The sequence below is a fragment of the Balearica regulorum genome, chromosome 2 (assembly GCF_011004875.1).
Source record: "Balearica regulorum gibbericeps isolate bBalReg1 chromosome 2, bBalReg1.pri, whole genome shotgun sequence".
NCBI classification, from domain to species: Eukaryota; Metazoa; Chordata; class Aves; order Gruiformes; family Gruidae; genus Balearica; species Balearica regulorum.
The window spans coordinates 152,926,129-152,951,522 of record NC_046185.1 but is presented as its reverse complement, the minus strand read 5'-3'; the positions used below and the strand labels follow the sequence as shown (position 1 = coordinate 152,951,522).

At 40.1% G+C, this 25,394-nt stretch overlaps 1 protein-coding gene across 18 annotated transcripts in view; it reads left to right on the top strand.

Moving 5' to 3' along the window:
* PARD3 (par-3 family cell polarity regulator) overlaps positions 1–25,394 on the top strand; it is a 463,724-nt gene that overhangs the window by 266,123 nt on the left and 172,207 nt on the right. For all 18 annotated transcript variants that reach the window (XM_075746548.1, XM_075746547.1, XM_075746540.1 and 15 more), the window contains 2 exons: positions 13,282–13,470; positions 13,941–14,111. In XM_075746548.1, the coding sequence (XP_075602663.1) occupies positions 13,282–13,470; positions 13,941–14,111 (360 nt within the window). The remainder of the gene's footprint in view (positions 1–13,281; positions 13,471–13,940; positions 14,112–25,394) is intronic.

Below are 25,394 nucleotides of genomic sequence, written 5' to 3'. Positions count from 1 at the left end.
AGAGTGCCTTACCAGCAATGATGAGATGGTATCTGGGGGAAAAAGAAAGTCAAGACTAGGTAAAGAGATGTAAGAGCCATCTCAGCAAGATACTCCAGGATACATTGGTTGACACCAATGAGTATTTTAGGCCAACGGAATGTAACTGCTAAAACGGGCGTTTGGGTTGAATGTGGCAATATTTGCTTTTAGCCCTCTGGCTTTTGATGTCCTTCTAGTCTGAAAGGCATCTGCATAAGGGCTCTGCAAAGTCGTGGGTGTATCATTGTTTCAGACATGCCTCGCAGTTATCTTCTTAGTACATCTCATTAGTGCATGTATGTTCTTATCTTCATAGTTTCATACCACATACGGCTGATATGTAAGGAGATCAAAGATCAAAGCCCAGGACAGTATTTCTGCCTGTAATTGAATACGATTGAAAATAATTTGTGGGTGCAGCCTTACAAAAGTGTCCTGGTTTTAGGAGTTGAAATTCTGCCCCAAAACCTCATTAAGATTAGGGAGATTACCTACAAAGTGTTTTATATAAAGCAATTGCTCATCAGTTGCAAAGTTAATGTTTTGTAGCAAATTCCACGGTGGAATCCTTTCTCTGACATTTTTGGGACCAACTCCTGACTTCATCTAAGCAAAGACCAAAAGAAAATAATGATCTCTCATTGGTTCTCTATAGATGTGAGCTAAAATTTGCTTTTAACCAGGGGATTATACAAGAGGGACAGGGCAACGTATGAGTAGCTAGGGATTTCTGAAAGACCAGCCAGAAGGCCCTGGCAAGCCTTGGAAATAAGGACGTGAACTGGGAAGCATGTGGAGACGTATTTGGTTGTTGAGGGAATGAAGCTAGAAAGCTGGTCAATACAAAAATGTTTTTTGCAGAACGTCTTGGGTTTTTCATTCATTATGGAATAGGGGTTTTTTTTGTTAATTCGAAGGCTGAGAGCAACCAGTGATCAATAGTAGGAGCAAGAGATCTCTCTAAATTTTCCTACCTCTGTATGGGAATAAAAAATGGACTAAATGCCGAAGGTGTCAGTGGGTATTTATAATACACAATGCTTTTGCACTTACCTTCTTCCAATCTTTCTTTGCTTTGGATGAGTGTGATACTCTAGTTCTACAGAACTAATTTTCCTCAGCTGCACATTAATAATACAGTCACACACTTCTTTTTATTATTATTTTTGAAAGTATTTTTCATTGCTTTCCTTTATTCTCCTTGGTTCTGCCTCAATCCCTATTTATTCCTCCTTGTCTACTTTTCAGGTCTTTGAGATTTCTAATCTTGCAATTTCTATTTCTGTGCCTGCTCTGATCTTTGTGCTGTTCGTTGTGAGGTTTTAGGCTCCAAGTGTCAAGGACTTGATAGTAGAAAGCAAAGCAAAAAAATAAGAAAAAAAAAAAGCATGATAAAAGCAGTGAAGCTGTAGAAATGAGAGACAGGTGAAATATAAGGTCTGTTTTTAATTTAAAGGCAAAATGGTTGTGGGGGTTTTTTGTTGTGTTGTCTTTGTGAGGAATAGAAGAAAAATGCACCTTTGAAATTAAGAAAGAAAATAAACCTTGAAAATTGAAGGCCTGAAATAGCCTTTAAATTTTGGAGTCTACATATAAATGTTAACTTATCAACACATTATTAACACTCAGGTGTTATGTTCATGAAACTGTTACTTTGAAATGGTTTACAGTAATATTGTAGCACTTGGATGCAGTAGTTAAAGAGTCTTCATAGATGTAATAAAAGAAAACCTTGAAAATTAGGGGGTTTTCTTAAGGTATTTGTGGCCTGAACTCCTTGAGAAAGAGTTATTTCTTACTACCCATATAGGAAAGTGTATGACTTCATATTTTGCACACCATCTCAAGATACGGATCCTAATATTCTAATTCTTGAATGTCCATATGAGGCGTTTTTGTAACTTGCTAAGCTCGCAGAAGTCAAGCTTTGCTCTCCCGTTATCCGTAAGAAATGCAAATTGCTAATGCATCTTCAGCTCTATCCAGTAACTGTGCCCTAGGGAAAAACGGTGCTGCTGGTTTTACCTTCTGTTTTGCTGACGAACGGAACCAGTGCTCTGTTTACTCCTGAAGCAGGGAAATCTCCTGTATCTCAGTTGAAAGATTGTTTCACCCAGCCATGAGTTCGTACCATTTTATAGCTGATGACAACCGGGAACAGATGCACCTATTTCTAAACATGGTGATTATTTGGAATGTAGGAGATTGACCGTAATATGAAAGCTAGTAATTTATCATTATTACATTTCTGTTTCTAAGCATAATTATCTTAATCTTGTTACAGAGCATTGAAATGAACTGTTAATTATGCTATGTAAAACATCTGCCAATTAATTTTTCCTCATACTCTTTGAAAGTCAATAGTGTTTCAGTAATATTTTGCTTTTACAATTGTCATTCACTGTTTGTTGAATTCAAACCAGCAAGTTAACTTTCATGCAAGCATGATGCTAGAAAAATAATAATTATCATATACGTAGAGTATTTTCTAGGGAGTGTTGTCTGTTGGTAAAAAGAGGTTCAAAGTTAGGATTCAGGATTTCATTTCATGATTGTTGTGCTCAACAGCATGGGAAAGCTTCAGTTTTCTATTCTCATTTGTTTTTCTGTCAAATTGCTGTAAGTGAGCAGAATGTTATGAATTTTAGTGAGTGCAGGATTTGTAGCAGTGACATAACAAGAGCGGTTGGTGTGTTGTAACAATACATAAAGGTTTAGCAGCCCTGATCGAAATTGCAAATAGATTGCTTTTTATTTTCTTCTGAACTCAAACATCTGATACTCCTGTTATGATCTAAATTTCATTTTGATCACCGTGTTTTTTCAGAATCCAAGGATGATGTCATGGCTAAACCTGTCAGTATTATTGGATTCAATTGCTGCTCTTGCCATAGACTTTTCTTTGTGTTTCTGAGTAAATTAGCTACACTTTTTATGCAAGAATTCATCACCTATAGGAATGGGGTGGTAATACCAACTCGATCAGAGACATTTTATAACAATTAATGCAAATTTATTTTTTGTACACTTTTTGTTTGCAACTAGCTGTGTTTATTACTTTTGGTGAAAAGCTGTTTGTGTTATTTCAAGATAAGCAGTCACTGTGTACATATCCATAATTGTTTTTCAAAAGCTGTACATTAAGTTCCCACCACTTCATATTTAGCACTTACGCAGGACTTCAGCTTTCATAGCAGCTTCGTGTCATTCAGTTGATGCAACTCTTCCTTCGCACAGAACCTTCTTCGGAAAAGAGTTTAGAGCTTCATCAATTTCCATTGCTGCAATAGGTGATCCAAATGTCTAAAAATTGAGCCAAGATCGTACGTTTGACTAATACCAGCCAACACCACCAGCAGTGCTGATAACATTGGCTCCAGGGAGACCTCATTGTGGCCTTCCAGTACCTGAAGGGGCCTACAGGAAAGCTGGTGAAGGGACTGTTTATCAGGGAGTGTAGTGACAGGACAAGGGGTAATGGGTTTAAGCTGAAGGAGGGTCGATTTAGATTAGATGTCAGAAAGAAATTCTTCACTGTGACGGTGGTGAGGTACTGGAACAGGTTGCCCAGAGAAACTGTGGATGCCCCATCCCTGGAAGTGTTTAAGACCAGGTTGGATGGGGCTTTGGGCAACCTGGTCTAGTGGAGGGTGTCCCTGCCCATGGCAGGGGGGTTGGAACTAGATGATCTTTGAGGAACCTTTCTGTGATTAGATACAGAATGAATTTATCAGAAGAGGTTTGGCTGATGATGAAGCTGTTGCTGTTATTTCCTCCATGGTGTTTAGGAATATTGCAAATAACTGGTGCTGATTATTTTTATACCTTTTTATCTTCTAATGCTGTAAGGTACAAGGGTGATTACAATGTATTTTTTTAAAAAACCATAGAATCATAGAGTAGTTTGGATTGGAAGGGACCTTTAAAGGTCATCTAGTTCAAACCCCCTACAATAAGCAGGGACATCTTCAACTAGATCAGGTTGCTGAAAGCCCCATCCACCCTGACCTTGAATATTTCCAGGGATGGGGCATCTACCACCTCTCTGGGCAACCTGTTCCACTGTCTCACCTCCCTCATCGTACAAAATTTCTTCCTTATATCTAGTCTGAATGTACCCTCTTTTAGTTTAAAACTGTTACCCTCGTCCTATCGCAACAGGCCCTGCTAAAAAATTTGTCCCTGTCTTATAAGCCACTTCTAAGTATTGAAGGGCCACAATAAGATCTCCCTGGAATCTTCTCCAGGCTAAACAAGCCAAACTTTCCCAGGCTGTCCTCATAGGAGAGGTGTTCCATCCCTCTGATCATTTTTGTGGCCCTCCTCTGGACCTGCTTCAACAGCTCCATGTCTTTACCGTGCTGAGAATCCCAGAACTGGACACAGTACTCCAGGTGGGATCTTACCAGAGCAGAGTAGAAGGGCAGAATCACATCCCTCAACCTTCTGGCCACAAACAGCCTTTTTTAGTGCTATTTTGAGTGGTTTCAGATTATATTTTTAATAAAGTTGTGACATAGAAACAGGTTGCTGGCCATATGAAAGAAAGCAGTGGTAAGCGAGTGATCTTCTGCAGGATACTGTTGTGTTCAGAGTCTTTTACCACAGGAGGTACTCTAGTATTGAATAGCATGTTCTGGGGCATTAATGAGTAGAGCCAAGACATTAATTCCTAGTGAATAACTAATACAACAGTTGAGTGACTGTGTGTGAATGCTCTTTGAATAGTCTGAATTTCCTTGAACGTTCAGTGATAATCCACAAATTTCTGTGTAACGCTATGCTTGGGTTGACCCTCAGGCTCATAGTTTTGACTCTGTCATCTGCAGATGATTTATCTGGGCTGCAGTGTGGCACACCCAAGCTGGTCCGTGCAGCTCTGCAGAGTGTTTTTAGCCATTTTCTCAAAGCCTGCATTGATAACACTTGCTGGCGAGTTACTGGTTTTGTGGAAGGCCATGTACGTGTCCCTCCACTGGGGTTCTGTGACAGAATTTCCTCACTGCCACCATTGCAGGGTCATCCTGAAGCCACACTGGTGTCCATGTCTTTATTCACCATTATTATACTGTTGCCTAGGTACCAGGCTTATGTTATTTTGGATAACGAGTCGACTGTATAAAGCATTTACAAACAACAGCTAAAGGGTGTGAGACTGAAAGGGGCTCCCAGGTCTGTTAGTTGGTCATCTGCTAGCACAGGCAATAGGGTCATCAGGTTCTTCCAAACACTTGACTCAATTTGGGTAAGTGCAAAGTTTACATTGTTGTTTAAAATTCCTCTTTAAACCTCTGAAACGTCACTGGTTGTGTGCAAAGCTTGTTTTACTGCACTGTTGGCTTTATACTCTTGGTGTTGATTCTTCCTTGCTGTTAAGTCCAGGGAAGATAGTGACATGAAGTGGTTTGCCACCATTGCCTGAAAGTCTGCAGCAGGAGTAACACACAGGTCAGTCCCAGTGCCCCATCCCGGCACTGCCTCACGTGGAACGTGTTTCTTGCCATGGACTTCTACAAGGCATTATTTCCCTTTCAACTTTGTTTTTCTGTCTGGCTTTCCCAGACTCTTTCTATCTGTTTCTTTAGTCTTTCTGGTCTTGTACATCCAATAGGCCAATGAGAGAAGTATAAAGATTTTTAGGGAGCTATGTCATTAGTGTGTCAGGCATTGAAGTTTTTCTTGAACAAGGGATAGTGTAGAAAGCTGTAGCTTTATAGGCTTCTTTGGCAGAGCGGACACCTGCTGTGTATCTAATCCCTTGGTTTTCACTTCTCTAGGATAAGCATCTTGTAAAGAAATGGGGTTAGCATTACAATCGCATATTTGTTTCAGAACATACCATAGAAGCACAAAGTTTGAGTAGGAACAACAGTTCAGAACGGGGTACTTTGGCCTGAACAAAATACAGCATTATGGTAACGGCAACAGACTAGTCTCTGTGTGAAGTTCTGAGATACATAACCAACAAAATATTTTTAGCGGTCTGATCAGTTGTTTTGAAACGTAGAATTGCAACTGCTCAAACCAGTTTCTACAATAGCCAAGATCAGCGTTAGCATTAGGGAGAATAATGTTAGCACAGACAAGCAATGGCCTTCTTACAGAGATAATAACAAACATGTGGGTGTACTTAAGCATGGGCTTTTGCAAAGCTTTGATTTTCATATTAAATGAAAATCACATGCTAGAATTTTTGTGCTTTGGAAAACATTTAATTTTTTCCTAAAATATTTTTTAATCCATCAAAAACATTAAACTAAAGACATTTTTGAATGTGGAACATATTTTTTGATATTAAATTAAATCCTTAAAATGGACATAACTGGAAATATAATGTGCCTGTTTTGCAGTATTTTCATGAGTTAGCATTTCTGCGTATAAATACGTACCAAAGTTAATCCACATATAATATGCAAAAAACTTTTCCTTGATGGGATTAAAATTAAAGCAGACCACATTTCCCATAAAATCTCAGAATTCAAATGTAGGTTTTGATATTTAGCAGCTGCTGTTTGATTTGAACAAGAATGCAGTCTTTGCCAGATGTGACATATTAACTTAGCTAATATGAATAATGAGTCTCAGTGTATACGTGCAAATAAGATTCATTAGTGTTTATCTAACATATGGGATATATTAAAATACTTAAACATAGGAAGAGTTAGAAAAAGAAAGCAAGCATAAGAATTTTAGTTGTTTAGTTGGCTTAAGCCCTATATCATTTTATAACTAGGTAAGTAGATGCTTTAGGCCCTTATAACCTGAAATGCAACACATGATTGTTTGATTTAAAAAAAAAAAAAAAAAGAAAAAAAGAACAATAAAAGGCCTTGTTGTATTTCAGGAGGAAACTGGGATGGAGTGTGCGTGTCACTATTTGATCAGTAGGCAGGCTTTTCTCTGCCGGAGGTCCAGTTTTAAATCTGAACGAGCTGTTGCAGTTATATTTATCTTTAATGCCTACCCAGGGCAGGATGCATCAGCTCTCAGTTATTCCTCTTCAGGAGAGGTCTTGACTGAAGTTGGAGAGGTGTGTCATGGGCCACCTACATTGCTCTGTTTTCAGTACCTCCAGCAGTAATATATCTTCATTTTTATAAGTACTAAACATCACCCCCCACGAAACAGTTGTTGACGACGGATGCTGTTTCGCTTCCTTGGCGCAGCTCGCTTTATGTCTTCTATGTTTGTATATGTGATGGCATATGATAAAAGTGAGAGTCGTCATCTTTTGGTGTATCTCAGTTTAGAAGGTGGCCTGATATGACAGCAATGTCACCCACCTAACTTGAAGGACAAAACAATTGAACTCATCTCTGATGTCAAGAATGTTTTTGCCCAATAGCTAAGTGAAATCTCTTCTCCTGTGTATATCGTGCGTGTTCTAAAACAAGACTTCTATTTTGTTATAGTAATACTGAGACAGATTTTATTGGTTTCCCAATGTATAGGAGTTATGCTTTCTTAGTATCATGGGTGCCTGGTGAGACAGAATAATGAATTCTATATTAAAATCTTCTAAAGATTGAAAATATTCTGGACAAGGCTGTGATGTTAGATTGGAATTCCCCACTATTGGAACCAAACCTGGGATTTTGCAAATTCCTTTTACTTTTCTACCTTAGACTTCCTAGACCTGGTGGGCTCTTAACGTCCATGGGACTTCCAACTCATCTTTCAAGAACTTGCGATTTTCAGTCTGGACAAATTTAAAAGAGAGAAGATGCATTTGTGAGGCAAAAGGTTGATAGGTTAACAAAATAATAATTAAATAGAGGCTAACAGGTTTAGTGCTGGTATGTTAGAAGGCTGGACACAACAGGATTTGGGGACAGGTAAAGTGAATAGATGGGGTCATTGGAGGCGTTCGGTATGGCTTGTGCTATATAATTAAATAACTTACAGTGAATTTCATCATCGTATGAGAAAGGTGTGTTTATATACGTACACGCATATGTGTATGCATATAAGAGCCTTGTATTTGTTTTCATATGTGCTACACACTAACGTGGAAATACAGGTTACCCTCTAAGTGTGGGGCTACAGAGCTTTATTAATGGCTTCTGTGAAAGAAAACAGGAGTGCATTGGATTTTTGCTGAGAGTCCCATGATTAACTTCTTTTCTCTACACATGATCACAAAGTAACTTGCAGACAGGTTTCAGTGACTTAATAGCTGCTGAGAAGGTAGCATGTCTAAGCTTGCAAGAGAATGTACTTTGCTGGAGAGAATGCAGCTGGATTTGTAGCTGCAGCGAGCCACTTCGCAAACTTGTCCCAGCTTGATTGAAAATTGCTTCCCTCGTTAGGTGGGAGGAGGTTTTTCTTTGCTGTTAGGTTTCTTTTTTCACCCATCTCATGCTGCTTACTCGCCAGCTGAACCCTGATGAGATTTCATAAAGGGAAGGAGTCCCAAGCAAGAAATTTCTTCGTAGAATTTAAAACATAAAAGGATAAGGAGGAGATGCTGTTACTAACATGATGAAATAGATTTATTGCATTTTAGTGTCAAGGTCCATTTTAACATTGTTTATAAAATTAATTCAGGTTTTATGATCAGATCAGAAACCAGTGTTATGTAGCAGAGAAAAACAATTTCCCTGCTGTTTATCCAATGGCTTTTTTTAATCTCCGTATGTATCAAAGCACTGCCGTAAGTTTACTCTAGTCAGGAATTTTATCTTTAAATTTACGATATATTTATGTTGTATTTAAAAAGTGAAAAACTTATCTCAAATGTCATTTAGCATAAATCGATGCTAAGTATGAATTTGAAGAAAAAAAAAAGCCACCTACATATTTTATCACCAATCCAATTTTTATTACAAATTACATACTTGAGCAGCTTCATTCATCCAGCCAAAGTCATTTCAGATGACCTTTTCCTCAGCAGATTCTGTCTGAACAGAATATTGTTCTGCTGTTAATTGTTTTGGACATAGTGTGTGAAAATTCTTAAGGGAGTTGAATTTCGTTGTTCAGGGTTCACAGTACATAATTTTGCTTGCGTGTTTACTGCTGGCCTGTCAAAGTATATGAAGGAATAAAATTCTCCCACAGATCAACTAATCATGAAAATAGTGTTGAGGTGTTTGATTGACATAGTGAAGCTGTTAATTTACAGTGTATCAAGATCAAATGGAAGTTATTGCAATTAGGAAGTGATTGTGTTCTCAGTTGAAATTTTTAAATGCTGCGTTTTAGATTTTTGTGCATTTTTATGCTGTCTCATGGATGTATTGGAGAATTTGTATGGTTTGTTCCATTTAGATACTTAATGTTCAACACAATTTCAGCACAAATTTTACTTTTTCATAATAGCTGATATTTAATTAATTGGGGAGAGTTGCTGTACATGTAATGTTTCTGTACTCTAAAGTGCTTTGAGGCACAAAGGATTCAGCCAATCTGAGATTTCGTTGGTTGGTTAGTTTGGGATTTTTGTTATTTTTACAACTTTCATTCAAAGTGTTATGGTATCAGGCTAAAATCTTCCTGCTTATTTCTGTAGTTTGTATGTATGTATGTTTGTATGTATGAAGTTGTATTCAATATATCTGTTCTGCTTTTGGCTGAGCTAGAGTTAATTTTCTTTCTAGTAGCCAGTATAGTGCTGTGGTTTGGATTTAGGATGAGAATAATGTTGATAACACACTGATGGTTTAGTTGTTGCTGGGTAGTTGTAGTGTCTACAGGAAGTCAGGGACTTTTCAGGTTCTCACACCCTGCCAGGTGCAGAAGAAGCTGGGAGAGCACAGCCAGGACAGCTGACCCAGACTGGCCAAAGGGATATTCTCTGCCGTAGGACATCATGCTTCCAGATATAACTGGGGAAGCGAGCCGGGAGGTCGGATCGCTGCTTGGAAGCAGACTGGGCAGCAGGTTGGGTTTTTTTCCTTCCGCATGTAGTGAGCAATTGCATTTCCCACCATTTCTTTTTGTAATACTACTAATATTATTATTCTCTTCCTTCGTTATCCTATTAAACTGTCTTTATCTCAACCCACGAGTTTTTTTCCATTCTCCTCCCCATCCCCTTGTGGGGGCAGGGGTGAGCGAGTGGCTGCATGGCGCTCAGCTGCTGGCTGGGGTTACACCACGGCAATATCAGACATATAGTAAGACCTTCTTTGGTACCATGCTGTGGCACACGTTAAAGTCGGGACTTTCATATCCGTAGTCCTTGTATCTTAATGGTTCAGTTATTCTTGAAAGCCACATTTTTCTCCTAAGTATTCTTAGAAAAAAAATCACGGGATATCAAAAGGAAATGTTTGTTCTCTGTATCGCTTTCTCTTTTTAAAATCTACATTCAAGCATGTGGTACTGACAAATGACAGACAGATTCTAGAGGGCAAAAGGCTTCTCATGTCCCTTAAATTGCGGACACAGGTACGGTGGTGAAACAAGCTGGGTTAGTTGAAAAAAAGCTGTGGATACCCGATGAAGTCCCTAAAGCAATTTAGCCTTAGCCTAGTAAAGGTAATTTTTTCTTTGGATGAGTTGACCATTTTTGCCATGGCTTCATTACTTCTGTTCCCGTGCTGAGGCTGCTGTTTCTCATTTTTTCACATGCACGATCTACTCCCACTTGTGCAGCTGCTAGGGAGTGGTTTGTTCCGGGTTTAGGCCTGAAGTTTCACCTCCACGCTCAGGTGTCTATAGCCTGATATTAGCATTAGATCTTTTCCTAATTTAAGACTGTAGAAAACAAGTAAGCGGCAGCGTGACGTTAAGAACAGTGCTGAGGTGATAATGCAGCTCTTTGGTGTCACTGAAGAGAAGCAGTGTAGAGGCCATTAGCCCGGTCCTTGGGGATGCCCACTGAGACGCTCTCTCCAGTTGTCCCTGTGGCATCCAGACCTGCACCCGACGGGGACGGGCTGTGCAGGGAACAGTTTGGTTCTTTAGTTCTCTGCCCTGCAAGGGAGAGGGCTGTGGCTGAAGTTCTGGCATATTTTTTAGAACATTAGAAAATACTGAAGGGTGGGGGGATTGATTGTAAATTTGTGATACCAGTAGTAGAGAAAAATCCAATAGACTTACATGCTTCCTTGGATTACCCATACAACCTGCCTTGGCTTTATCTCCCTTTTGGCTCTCACGCTTTCATTCTTACTATGTATTAGGAATATGAAAGTGATCAGTGTTACAGAAACTAAAGGGTAACATGCATCTGTCTCAGTTTGTTTAATTCTGCAGCCACCTGACAAAAGATGCGTTCAGATGTGTGCTGTAACTAGCACCTTTATGACACAAACAGGAAAATTAGGGTTGTAATTTTCCCAAAATTTGGGAAATGTTTTTAGATCCAGTATTTTTTCCACAGAAACAGTACACCTGACAGCTAGCGTGGATCATGCTGTTTTGCGTGGCCAAGAGATGTATTTGGAGCATGGGATTCATAAGCAAACCAGCTTAGCTATGGCACTTGGATAGGGCGTGTTAATTTTTTACTTTTTTTTTAAATTGATGAAGCGTTATCCTTTATTGTAAACAAAAGATGGTTAGAGTCAAGCAAATAATGTCTAATGCAAGGGAAGGGGCTGGTGAACACATTAAGGTTCATGCTTTTAACCAAGTGGGAAAAGATAGAGCTCCTGTTTTTCTTCCCTCAGCTGTTCCAGTTCTTTAACCAGTCTGACTTTTGCATGTTGCGTTTCTAGGTCAGCGGTGACACAACTACCATGCTTGTGCCCAAATTGATCATCTCAGTCTGCTATACTCCACATGTCTTTCACATCCATCTTTGCTGTAGTCTGTGTTTGGATTTTGGAAGAGCCTGTCAGCTTTGCATTTCCTGAGATCTTCAGGAACAGGGATGGCTCAGCAGGCGCATGTTAACTTCTCATGTGTTTTGTCCTGCTCCAACTATTTGAGAGTAAGAGAAAAATAGGAGGAGAGAGCTTTGCAAATAGATGCGAGCGATGTGAGAAAAGTCGGTCTAAAATCACTGTCAGTAAGGGAGGTGACACGTTTGCTAAGGTTGTGAAAAAAATTGGCCAGATTAATTCTTGCAGAGAAGAACTTCTGACTGTTGGACATTACTGTACACCTCCTGGAGGATGTTCTCTTACTCTTTCTCCTTCATGTGGGTGAGAAAAAAACAGCACAGTTGAGTTCATCAGCATCTTTCTGGATGCCAGACACTGGGCCCACTGCAGAAAATTACCTTTAAGAGCATGACTTTTTTCTTTAATTGATAAAGTTACAACCGAAAGTGATTATAACCGCTTTGTTGTAACTGAAAGATAGTCAGAGACAAGTGGACAACGTCTACTGGAAGGGACAGGGCTGGTGAACAGCCCTTCCCTCCCGGTCCTCCTTTTGGCAGCAGCCTGTCGTGCGTGAGCACTACTCCTCAGGGCCTCACCGTTTTCCTTCCTGGGTGCTGTGCCCCTGCCTGCTGCCCCCACGAGTGCCACCGCTCTGTGGGGACACCCCAGGGCCCCCACTCCCAGCCTGCTGCCACCCCGAGCTCGGCAGGAGGCAAAGCCGGTCTTCTGCGCATGCACGGCTTTCGGATGCGTGGAAGGATGTCAGTGAGCTGCTTGCCAGGGACACTGGCAGGTCTGGGACTGTAATTCCAGGGCTTCAAAACCTGGGATTGTCCCGGCCAGGATTGAACTGGGTGTGGAGGGCAGCAAAGAACCAAAGACGTGGGTAAGAGGACAGAGGGGAAAGGCAGAAAGGAAAATTGGCACTCAGAGCTGGATTTGATGCTAAGCCTGGTAATAGCAGAGATATGCTGTTGCAGATCTCAGCTGTGTAATTGTCTGTTTTTCCTAACACAGCTAGCTTTAAATGAAATGAGGTGAATGAGTAATTTTTGAATTTAATTTTCTCGCACTTAGTTTCTCCCCATGACTGCAAAGCTACTATAGATGATAATGATATTTTAAAAATTCTGTAGGTTTGGAAGTAAGAAAATATTTCTGATACAGCTCTCTTTTGGCTAATGAAATAGCAGCTTACTTGTGAGCTGGTATTAATGGCACATTCAGTAATGACACACGATGCAATTATTTTACTAGACAGAGAAGCACTTAGACATAAACGTAAGATATTTCTGAATCTAGGCATCAGCTGGAAGTGATTGAAAATACACTATTTGTGCATGTTTCTTCAAATAATTACTGCGGAAAATATTGTGGCATTGTATTTAAAAGCAGGGGTTTTTTTAATGCTAATAGCTGTAGAGGGAAGAGAATTCCCAAAGAGAAATGCTCTTCTGTAATCCTGTGTTAATCTTCCTGACAGAAAGCAGAAGAAGAGGAGCTTGTCCTCACACCTGATGGCACCAGGGAATTCCTGACATTTGAAGTTCCACTGAATGACTCTGGATCAGCTGGACTTGGCGTGAGCGTCAAAGGTAACCGGTCAAAAGAAAACCATGCCGATTTAGGAATCTTCGTCAAGTCCATTATTAACGGTGGAGCAGCATCCAAGGTAAGAGGGAACATCTGTGTACTTTGGTCTTTCTCAGTTTTCCGTAATAAGGCTGTTTTGAAAATAACCACAGATTCAAGAAGAATGAGATTGCTCTGTAACTAGCTTTTTCCAATGACACCATCAGAGGTAACATTTAGATTTCTTCTCAGATTCACATGTTTGTGCATCTCAGATTTTCAGCAGCCCTTGCAGATTCTTGGGAAGGATACGAGCCGTCTTCGGTACAGTTCAATTAGTATGCTATTTGTGCAAACAGGTTATGATAATAGCTTGCAGTGCAAATCTATAATTGGAATAGACATTTCCTACAATGGCTGCAATGGAAGCTATTATACCAGTGTTCATTTGCCCATAAACTATTAGGACTAAGCATAGTTGTGATTATTTTTCTTTTGTTTTTTTCTTCTCTTCATCAGGCTAAACTTTTGTGCGTGTTTTATGCAAAGCTATAATCTTTCCTTTTCCAGGATGGCAGGCTTCGAGTGAACGATCAACTAATAGCGGTAAATGGAGAATCATTATTGGGCAAAACAAATCAAGATGCTATGGAAACCTTAAGGAGATCCATGTCCACTGAAGGAAACAAACGGGGAATGATTCAGCTTATTGTGGCGAGGCGAATAAGTAAATGCAATGAGGTAATACGCTTTTGATATTGGGACTGGGAGTTTTCACTTCTAAGGTATTTGAGTTTGTAGGAGATGTCATGTTTCCTCTGAGACCTGGAAAATAATACTTGAGAAGCTAAACAAAGAGAGAATTACGAAAAGATCTGACTTTCAGTGTTAGACATGCTAACCTTATTACCGATCAATAAAGTTTTTCTTTTGAGTATTTTCATCAATGAATAACAGGAAACACTGAATAAAACTGTATTGATTTTGTAATTGGATCCCACTGTTTACGTTACTTTTGTTCTTTGGAGTTTTTATGTAGGTCTATTGAATCTTTCGTTTATAGACTGTTAGCTGACTTGCTGCTTTGTCACTTTCAGGTTTTTTAATTAAAGAATAGAGCTGTTACATTTCATTATTATATTTTATCTAAGCAATTAAAAGTTGCATGTAAAGATTCTGCAAAACTTGATGCAAATAATTCTCTTGTTTTGGATTTTAAATATGTTGTGTCTTGGCCTTTATTGCAGGGAAGTATGAAATACTGAATTCAGGGTGAAGTGGTGATTCTTTTTCTGATATTATTTGCAACTTCTGCCTCCTCCAGTCAATGTTAATGTGTTGATGTTATGAAACATGTTAATGATTTCTAATAGTTTATCTTCTAGATTAGCGTAAATAATGCTATACAGTAGGAATATGTGGCCATATGATACTGAGAAGGACTGCAGATGCTGTGGAGGACTGAATTAGGCTTCAAAATGATTTTGACAAATTGGAGAAATGCACTGAGTTAAATAGGGTGCAGTTGAATGGCAGGTCAGGGAAGCATCTGTTCTTAAGACATCTAAAAATCATTCTTTCATTCTTGTTAACACCGGTAAGGTCTTACTGGGAATGTTATTTCTTGAGCATCATGCTTCAAAAAATGTTGTGCACAAATTGGTTTAGTACTGCTGATCCTGCCTAGAGGGAAAAGGAACGGTTTATTTTTTAATGCAAAAAATTGATCATTAAAAAATTCCAGTCCATAGTGTATTATAAAATCATGTTTGAAAAAGACACTATCCTCTCTAAAAGTATTAAGCTCCTCTTGATTAACTGCTTATACACTGCTTTAATACACATACGCACATTTATATATGCACACTGCTGGAAAGCCTGCTTGGATGCACACGGTGTCTTGCTTGGTGTTGAAGGAATTCTGACCTTTTTATAGTTGGTGATGTCCTGTTCTAGCCTTAATTCTGAACTCGGACTCCGAACTGTCCTTTGGAGACTGTCCTTATTCCTACCTAATTTTAGATGCATTTTATGTGTTACCACATAAAAAGGGTGAAATGTTTTAGACTATTTCTGTGTTTAGAATATTTTTTTCAAAAAGGATGTAGATGATGTTTACTCTTCTCTAAGTAAAAGTCTTCTAGATCAAATGTATCAGGACAGGGTTTGTAAACATGATGGAGCAAATCCAGCAATGATGAACCAAAAATATTGCTCCTTAAATCTGATAGAATGTTTGCCCATTTGAGTTAAGCATAGTTGGGTGCCCTACATCTGCTTGACATTTAGTATGATTTATTTTGCAGAAATCACATGGCAAAAATGGCACAGCCTAGTTTGCGGTATATGTGCTCCAAGGTGAAAGAACTGATATTAGAACCAGATTTTGATACACTGAAATGTATCTGTAGAGGGAGCAGGATGGGGACCTGTGTCTGTCTGGACCTACTTTACAGTTTTTTATGCATTTTCCCAAACTCCTTAATAAGCTAGTGAGATGACCCATAATGATTTGGGAAAGTGATGATAGCAATTATTGGTGTAGTGATCATCTTTCCAAAATAATTCTTGTAACTATTTTTTTCTCCAGAATTATTGCTCTCATGACATTAATCCAAAGGAAATACGATGTCAATACTATTTGCATATTTTAATATGATGAAAGCACAACTTGCATGGACATAAAGCTATTTACCTGCTGAGCTGGCAGTATTCAAGAAGGCGGTTTTCTGAAAGTCTTGCAATGCCCAGACTTTAATGAAATGAAAAGTGAAGAGAGAATTTTTTTTCTTGGCATTTTGCAATTAAACCCTAGTCACTTGTTCAAGAATTGGACAGATTCAAACTTTAGATATTATTAACCTGATATAATACTGATAAGCTACAGTAATATTATTTATGTATCTTGCATGAATACTGTCTATGAGTATGGTATTCAGTCAGCTTAGCCCCTAAGCAATGGATGCTCAGTGTGGACTGAGACCCAGTTGGAGAGCAGCATTGCGCAACTTAGCGTTGCAGTGATACTCGCTTTGCCAGGGAGCATCAGATATTGGCCATGTCTGGCAGCCTCAGCTATATTATGCTTAATTCAGTAACGTAGATTATTTAGATGCGCTGGTACACACATTGTCCCCTTAGAGTGTTCCTGTAGCTGCCACCAGCCTAGTACACAGTCTCAGCAAAGATTTTTTTGTATTAGAACAAAAAATAAATGACATCTGACTGGCAGCAAATTCAGGAGCTTGCGGATTTGAAGTAAAAGCATTAGAAGGGCAGACCCTATCTTAAATCACACCTTTAAGATCATCAAGTCCAACCATTAACCTAGCACTGCCAAATCCACCACTAAACCATGTCCCTCAGCACCACATCTACATGTCTTTTAAATACCTCCAGGGAGGGTGACCCCACCACTTCCCTGGGCAGCCTGTTCCAGTGCTTGACAACCCTTTCAGTGAAGAAATTTTTCCTAATATCCAATCTAAACCTCCACTCGTGCAACTTGAGGCCATTTCCTCTTGTCCTGTCGCTTGTTACTTGGGAGAAGAGACCAACACCCACCTGGCTACAACCTCCTTTCAGGTAGTAGTAGAGAGTAATAAGGTCTCCCCTCAGCCTCCTTTTCTCCAGACTAAACAGTCCCGGTTCCTCGGAAATGGGGGTTTACTATTTTTTCTTAAAGACAAAAAGAAATGTTTATCTTTTGATAAAGTATTTCCCTGGTCTTTTCTATGCTTTTCTCTCTCTTTTGGCTCTCCAAAGGAGTCACCATAAAATAACAGCAACAAAAACGATCCTGTTCAACTGATTCCTTTTCTGTGTTGATTCAGCATTGTATATGCCCACTTTATGGACAAAAATATAGCTTACACTCTTGTTAGTCTTGCAGATCCACAGTTAAGTGGGATGAGGTTGATTATATTTCCTTCTGTGCATCGCCAACAGCAGTGTTCATTCTGCTCCATTCCAGCGGTGCGGTCAGTCCTGCGCCGCGGCGTGAGGTCAGGACTCAGTGCCCTGGGATTCCCCGCCGTGCCACGGAGCAGCCGAAAGTGTCTTGTAATGGGAATCTGTACAAGGGGTGATAATGCCAATGTAAAAAAGAATTATGCTCAATGTCTGGATGATAAAAACATTTGCTATCTGGCTGTTAAAAAGGCAACAGCAAAAAGAACAAAAAAAACCCCCAAGCCTCTTTTTTTGCCCCCCTGACTTCAAGTCCAGTAATTGTTTTGCACTTGCAACATCAAAGTGAGTTCTTTTGAGACAGATAGACAACCCAGTCTGCTTTTTTCTTCAGTAAAATTGAGTTTGAATTGGATTTTTAAGAAAGTTAGGAGTACGAATACAGTTCTTTTGGTTTTAATACTAATTTTCATAATCAGCCCTAAGAATTGCAGGGGCTAGAGAATTCATTAATCAGCGTGGTTTTGCAGAGTGCCATTCCTCTGTGTTTCAGTTCAGACCAGAATTTTCATGTGCTTTCTGTATTTTGGTTGCTGTCTAGAAGAAAGAATGGCTCAGCCCCGGTTGTCCTGGGCTTAGAGGGGCAGGGACAGTTGCCTCTGATGTGCTGCAGAGGAGCTGTCTCTGTCAGAAAGCTTTCCTGTACTTCAAAAGTCAAAGTCTACTTAACCTGAGCATGTAACTGTTTCAGAACTTTGTGAAGTGACTCCTTTTTCCTGCCAGCATTATACAGCTTCACCAGTTCTCATGTTGTAAACTAAACCTCCAAAGCAATTATAGTAGCAATAAAATTGTACATAAACACCATAAGAGTAATATCTTGTCTTCAGAGAGGTAGCGAGGAGATCATTTATATCATCAGCTCTTACATATGTGTAAACTCGAAAGAGACCACAAACTTCCCAGAAGGTAAAAAAGTGTCTTTATGCTGTTGTGGTTTTACTGAACTGAAAAGTTGCCTGTAGGAAGAATTTTCATTGACTCACCAGGAGATAGAATATAATCCATCCAGGTTTTCAAGTGAATTATCTTGTGGTAAATATTGATACAAGCATGGAGTGAGTGGTAGTTATGAATGAACTCCAGGCCGAAACTGTGTATCTGAGTTTTTCTCCTGTTTGCATTACGTCTACACATAGTACAGTAATATAGTTAATTCTGTAAGCTGCACTATTACAAACCTCGCAAAGCTTGGTTTAATATCTCAGCCACTCTAGACAAAACCACACAGTGAGTATTTGATGGATGCTGTTAGATTAGTGTAACAAAAACATTTAGTTTGGGATTTGGATATACCTAAGGTTCCCTCCCTTTCAGAAGAGTTAAATATACTGTTCAAATCTGTGTGTTCAACTTTCAGCCTTGCCCTCTGTGATCAGCATTGTGTGTTGATTCTTCAACTTTCCTTTAGAAGCACAAAGAGACTTTAAGGTACATTTCCAAAGTTGTGCAGACAGTGGCAAAAATGGGAAGAATAACAGTAGCCGTGACTTGATATTCACATATGGCCAGTATTTAACACTTCACTTTTCAGAAGACGTGGCCATCAACTTTTTGGATCTTTAACTCAAGGTTGTCATTTTTTTAATTACCGAGGAGCCTAAGATTTGAGGACAAACACTGGAGCTCCTTGTGTCGTGTTCTGTTAATTAGTGATATTATGATGATTAGCCTGTGTGGGCAAACAGCTGCTGGCTGTATGGCCATAATGCATACGCAGCGCTTAGGCACGACTGTCAGGCAGGGCCGTGCAGCTGGCAGCCAGTATGTGCTGATTCAAGAAAATAAAGGTAATTGTTACTTTTGGAATCCTGCTCTTTTCAGTCCTGCAGCCTGGGCAGCTTAGAGGCACAGATTGCTCGTCTGCACTCTGTTCATGTCACACGCAGGCAGCACTTGTCTGCCATTAAGACAGAGAGCATCACCATTTTCCTCAAAGTGAGAGATTTCAAGGGCTTTTTTCTCTTATCTCCCTTTATTTGACAGAATTAAAGTCTTGCCAAACCTGCCTGGAAAAAAGGTTTGCTAATGATTTGCAGATCCCCAAATTTCTTTCTACATGCCTGTTGATTTTTGCTCCAGTTGCTGAGTTGAAAATGGAGCATACTGTGAAGCAGAGAAAGTCATGAATCCAGTCCATATAAGGACCTCATCAACCATTTGAATAAATTGACTGGTAGACAGATCAGTGAGAGAGACTTTTCAAATGAGTGGTTTCATTATAAAAGAAAGGAACCAAGCAAACATCTATTTTTTTCTCGTATGTGCGGAAGTATAAAACATTCACCATCATTTTTTCCTGCATACATTACCTAGTTACCTACTTTGAAATTGATATGACAGGTTTGGTTTTTTTCTTTTCTCACTAGATTAGTTTTGTGACGACCTTCTGGAGTTCATTTAAGTATCAAAAAGGCTTTAGTATCTTTTCCAAACATGGTGATTTCACTGTTCGCTCCCTTCTCCAAGTCATTGATAAAGCTGCTTATGAGTCTAAGCTGTTCCCAGCCCTGATTGCTGGGGGAACCTACAGCTGACTCTTCTCCTCCCTGAAGACTGATCTTTGTTTCCAATCCTTTAGCCAGATTTCAATCCAGAAAATGAAAACTTAGTCCAGTCCCCTGAAAACTTAGTTTCTTTAGTGCCTTTGATATGAAGCCTTGGTAAAGGCTTTTTGAAAATGCAAATATGTCATGTAGATTCATTGTCTGAGAGCTTGGAGAGCTTACCAGCATCTTTGTGCAACTCCAGCATCCCAGTGAGGCAGGATTTCCCCATGGACCCATGTCCGTCATGCCCAGTGATCTTACTCTTTATTGTAGATGCCATCATTTTATCTGGAAGGAGGTCAGATGCCTGGTCTGTAGTTCCCAAGATCCCCTCTAGATATACAGGCAACCACCAGTCCTCTGGCACCGTGGCCATTTGTAACAGTATGTTGAACATTTTGGCCAGCAGTTATGCAATTTCATGGTTGAGTTACTTCAGGGATTTTGGGAGAATGCCATGCAACCTGGGTGACATGTAACTTCTCACCAACCAATTTGGTCTAATGCTCCTGTGTATTTTCCTCTGGCTGATCTCATTCCTCTCCTTGTTTGCTACAAAAAATGGGTTCAGGTGCGGAAATCTCCACGATATCTTCAGTAAAGACTGAGGCAAAGAAATACCTGAGCTTCCCTACTGCAGACTTGTCCCTCAGTAACCCTTGCACTCTTGCCATCAAGGGGTCCAGCTGATTCCCTGTGTACCTTCCTACATCTGATGTCTTCAGTGAACATTTTACCTTCAGTCTGAGCATCTTCTGAAGGGTGTTGCTTAAATTCAGCCTTCTTTCTCTCAATTTCTTGGGCCATATTGGTGGGGTTTTTTAAATTGTGGCACATTTTACCTGAGCTTGTAATACAGGTCTTTTTAGTGGTCTCCTTTTAGGACTCATGGTCTTTTTGGTGCATGATTTTCAGTGTACTTAGGTAAACTTCTAACAGTAAACATCCCAAGAAACAGTTAGTTGTTGGGAAAGTATGTACATGGTTTACTATTTTTAGTATCTTGGGTCTTCTGCCCTTCTACCTGTCCCCATTTATTTTGACAGAGTTTTTTCTCCTTTATCGGTTTTCTATCCTTGGTATCAACTTACAAGCTCCATCTTGACCTCCCCATCCTCTCCATACCCCATCACCTACCTTCTAACTACATTTTGCAGAGCTGTGTGTTCCCTCCTACCATTCTGAAAGCATTTTTTGTCTTCTGCTTGCCTTTTAACATTGCCAGAACAAGAATGCAGCATTTCTTAGAACCACTGTGCTAATTTTGCATTTACTAGTGCATGATTGTGCACGTAAGTCAAGTCTTGACCCTTTTACTGGCTGTTTACCTACATTTTTGCATCTTTCAAAGTCTGTCCCTGAAGCGGGATCCCAACTTGGGTGGTTACAAAGAAAACTGTATTTAATATTGGCGCTACTATTGTAAAAGTATCTCTGTTGAAAAAGGTAGCAGAAGCATTTTGGACATCTTAGCCAGAGTACACAGATAAGAAAGGAAAAAGAAAGTCTGGAGACCAATTCTGTGTGACAGAAAGAGCTTCAGTACCCTGGCTGCAGTGGAATATATAGCAAATTTGTATACTGACTTCTTTAAAATTCATAATGCTTGCATGCCAGTATTTTGATAATTTACTTTCTGAAGTAAAAAGGGAGTCTGATTATAGTGTCTTTAAAAAAAAAAGAGTTTGTTTATGCTTTGAATATTTTGTATTTTGGCAATGTTATTGTGCTTCAACTTTTTTCATATTTATATGCAGAACTTCAGATAGGACGGATGGTGGTGTTTAAGTAAAAAGGACCGCATTAGTTGTCCTTTTATCATCTAGATAAGCAGCAGCTGGGCTAGTTAGTACAGACAGTGCTTTAGCAAACAGCTGGTTCTTATCTGAATGACAAAGGGCCAGGGTAGCGACCTTTTTTATTTAAAAAAAAATATTCTTGTTTCTATTTTTATTTTAAGAGAATGGAGAGAAAAGGAGCTGCAGCCAATCTACAGCATGTGAGGTTTTATTGCATTTTTACAAATATGATCATTTATTATAGATCAGTGCCAGGACCTAGAGAGGGAACTCTCTCTTTTCAGCCTGGAAAGGAGAAGGCTCAGGGGGATCTTACCGGTGTCTATAAATACCTGATGGGGGAATGAAGACAACCGATCCAGACTCTTCTCAGGGCTGCCCAGTGCCAGCACAAGAAGCAGTGGGCACAAACTGAAATACAAGAAATTTCTTTAACTGTAAGAAAAAAATTTTCTTCTGAGAGGGTGGTCAACCACTGGCACAGGTTGCCCAGAGAGCTTGTGAGTCTCTGACCTTGGACATATTCAAAACCCAACTGGACAAGGCACTGGGCAGCCTGCTCTTGCTGACCTTGCTTGGAGCAAGAAGTTGGACTAGATGATCTCCTGCGGTTCGATCCAGCCTCAACCGGTCCGTGACTCTGAACTGTCACCCCAAGAAGTGCTCCTGCTAGGGGCAGCTGTTGATAGGAAGTGTAGGGACCAGTTGCTGCCTCGCTTTCCTTGCCAGGCCTCTAATGAAGGTCAGGAATTCATATATCTTTGTTTATATTACCTACTCTTTATCAGTTAATCAAATTAAATTACAGCAGATAGCACTGATATCGGCTAAGGGAAGGCATTGGAATGTGTAATTCAAGCTCTTTATTAGAAATGTATCAGGAAGAACAAGTCTTTATTTGAACTGCAATCTTGCTTTCAACTGTCGGTCTCTTTGTGTTGCCCACAGCACAGTTTCCAAATTCAGTGTATTTTTTCTTACACAAACTTTCTGATAACAATGTAAGAAAAGGACAATTTTTTTGGCAAAAGCCAGTTGTGTAATTCCTGTCTAATTTTTGCTACTTTATAAAAGGCATTGTGTCTTTTGTACAATATTTGTGTAGCTGGCTGTCAATGCCTTTGTTTAAACCCATCTTTTGAGATGCTAATTAGAAATGGAAAAAGTTTTCCCCATGAAAATGATAAAATACGTGATTTACTTTACAAAACACAGCCATCTAAACACAGCGCTCCTGCGTCTCTTTTATTTACCCTGTACTTTACTGCATTACCAGGAGTGAATTTCTATGTATTTCTCTGATTCAGAGCTTTCTTCTTGTCAGTATCTTTCTGAAAATCTCTTGAGACCTTCCTACAAATGAGTTTGCAAGTTGATGGGTTGTCACATGAAGAAGGACTGTGCGATATGGCTCACTAAAAGCTGGACACTTGTTACATAAAGTCATCAATATAGCACTGGGAGAATAAATCCCAAAGCACTTTGATATTTTCACACCTTATTTAAAGGCAGTGAAATAAAGGTTAGTTCATCATTTAATGCCTTTCTCATGCAAGTTTAAGCTCTCAAGCAGTGTAATGTTGCTGTGCTTTTTTTCTTTCAGTGTTTCAGAATTTAACATTTCTATTCTTTTTGAATTTGTCTTAGATTCCCTTATAACAGAGGCTACAAATATTGTTTAATTTACTTTTCAGTAAAGCTGTCAGTTGTAATCTGCAGTTTAAAAAAACTAATAAAACAAATCCTCATTTCACAATTTAAACCTTATTGAGTCTAATTCACTTGCGCTGCAAGTTTATTATTCTCCTGCAGCTTGACGTGCCTCCAATTGTAATTGTGTTGACCCTCCGATGCAGTAAATCTCCCCAGTGCTTATCAAACTGGGAGAGATAAGTCTACAATTTGGAACTTCATTAAATATCTCATTTATATTAAACAGATGATGGCTTTGAACAGAAATAATAATTTTTCAGACTCTGCGACCTCCCAGTCGTGGTCTCCTCGACTTTGCAATGCAACGTTTTGCAAACCTCCACCCTTCCGCGTATGGGTGTTACGCCAGCACCCAAGTGTCAGAAGTCATTAGTCCATCGGGCTGACTTCAAAGCCCCTGCTGTGGAGGCTGTGGCCGAGTGCTTTGTGGCCCCTGGAGCAGATTTTTTCAAATCTTTCGTAGCGTACATTTCTTAGTCATCTGAGGATTGCGGGTGGAGTGATTAATAATGGGCAGCTGTCTAAAGAAGTAAAAACAACCAACAAACACGTTGCTTGTTATTGTAATTCCTGAAACTATGAACTATTCCTCTTGTGCTCGTTTAGAGGCCAGTCCTTGGAATAAGCATTCCTGGTTCCCAGTGGCTTCAAAGAGTTTGCGGCATGCTCAGTATCTTGCAGTGTCTGGTCCCTGCTGTATTTCAATACATATAAAATACATGCTGTGGGATTTGTGTAAGGACATTGTTCTTGAGATTTAACTGTACACTTCGATATGAAGAGGCGTGTTGGTGAGAAGAGCTAACGCTTTGATGTGTGACTTCATATGATTACCCTGCAAAATGCATCTATTTTTTAATATTTGTTTATTTTTTTTAATAGAGCTGGATTTAGTTCATGCTGGTTAGGTGAATTGGTTCAGTGGTCTCGGCGAAGCTCCCTTGGAAGCGTTACCGAGTACCAGCAGGGTGCTGGGGCTCCGGTGAAGCGAGCACCTTAGGGGCAGGCAGGCTGGATGGTGCGAGGGCTGGGTGAGGTGTGGGGAGTCTCTTGTCTCTGCACGGAGCGACTGGGTGCTGACAAATTGGGCATCTGAACTGACTGGTGAGTGCACGGGCGCTTATTCTCGTCACTCTCTGGGCTGTGTCGGCAGCAGAGCTGCCTGTGGCTAACTGAGTGGCTAAACCCAGCTAGATGATACCAAATTGTTTTCTCTCTTTGCCTTGCATGGACGCTGCTTTCTACTGAGCTCTGATTCTCTGGGGCTCACTGAGGAAAACTTGATTTTTTTCTCTCTGTTCAAAAAATCTGAGAGGCATGTGCAGGAGAACAAAGGATGAGCAGGTTCAGCAAACAAAGGCTGAGCTGGGAAGTCACTCAGAGGAGCCTTCTGACGGAGGGCAGCTGGGGCAGGGAGGCAGCCATACACAGTCTTCTCTCCTGTGCACGTGGCCAAGCAGCTCATCTCCATCTTCTCCATCGCTTCTTCTATTACCTACTTCATCTGCTTCAAAATGCCCCGGGGAGGTCTGCCTGGAATTGTGGAGGGCAGGGATGGGCAGGTCCGGAGGGTCAGGGCTGGGGCACCTCAGGTTTTGCCAGTTCTGGGTTTTGTGGCTCTGCCGGGATGCTGCAGCGGTGCCAGGGATCAGGGAAGCTTCCAGATGGAAGGAAGCACATGAGGTCTCTGTATCCTGTGACCAGGAAAGGCAGAGCAAAGAACTCATAACAAGTAGAAAAAAAATGAAAATAGAAGTTCATGTGAAGCCCAACTTCTTTTTTTCCTTTCCCTCCTAACTACAAAATGTTTGAGTGTTTGCGTATTGGTTACTAATATGTGTGGTGGGGTTTCCTGGGGGTTTCCATGATGATTACATTTGAAAGCAAATTGCACCACTTCAAAAAGCGCCAGCAGCCCAATTCCAAATGGAGTTCCTGCTTCGCGCTCCTGACAGGAGCCTTGTTCTGACAGGCTGTCAGTGTGGGAACAATGG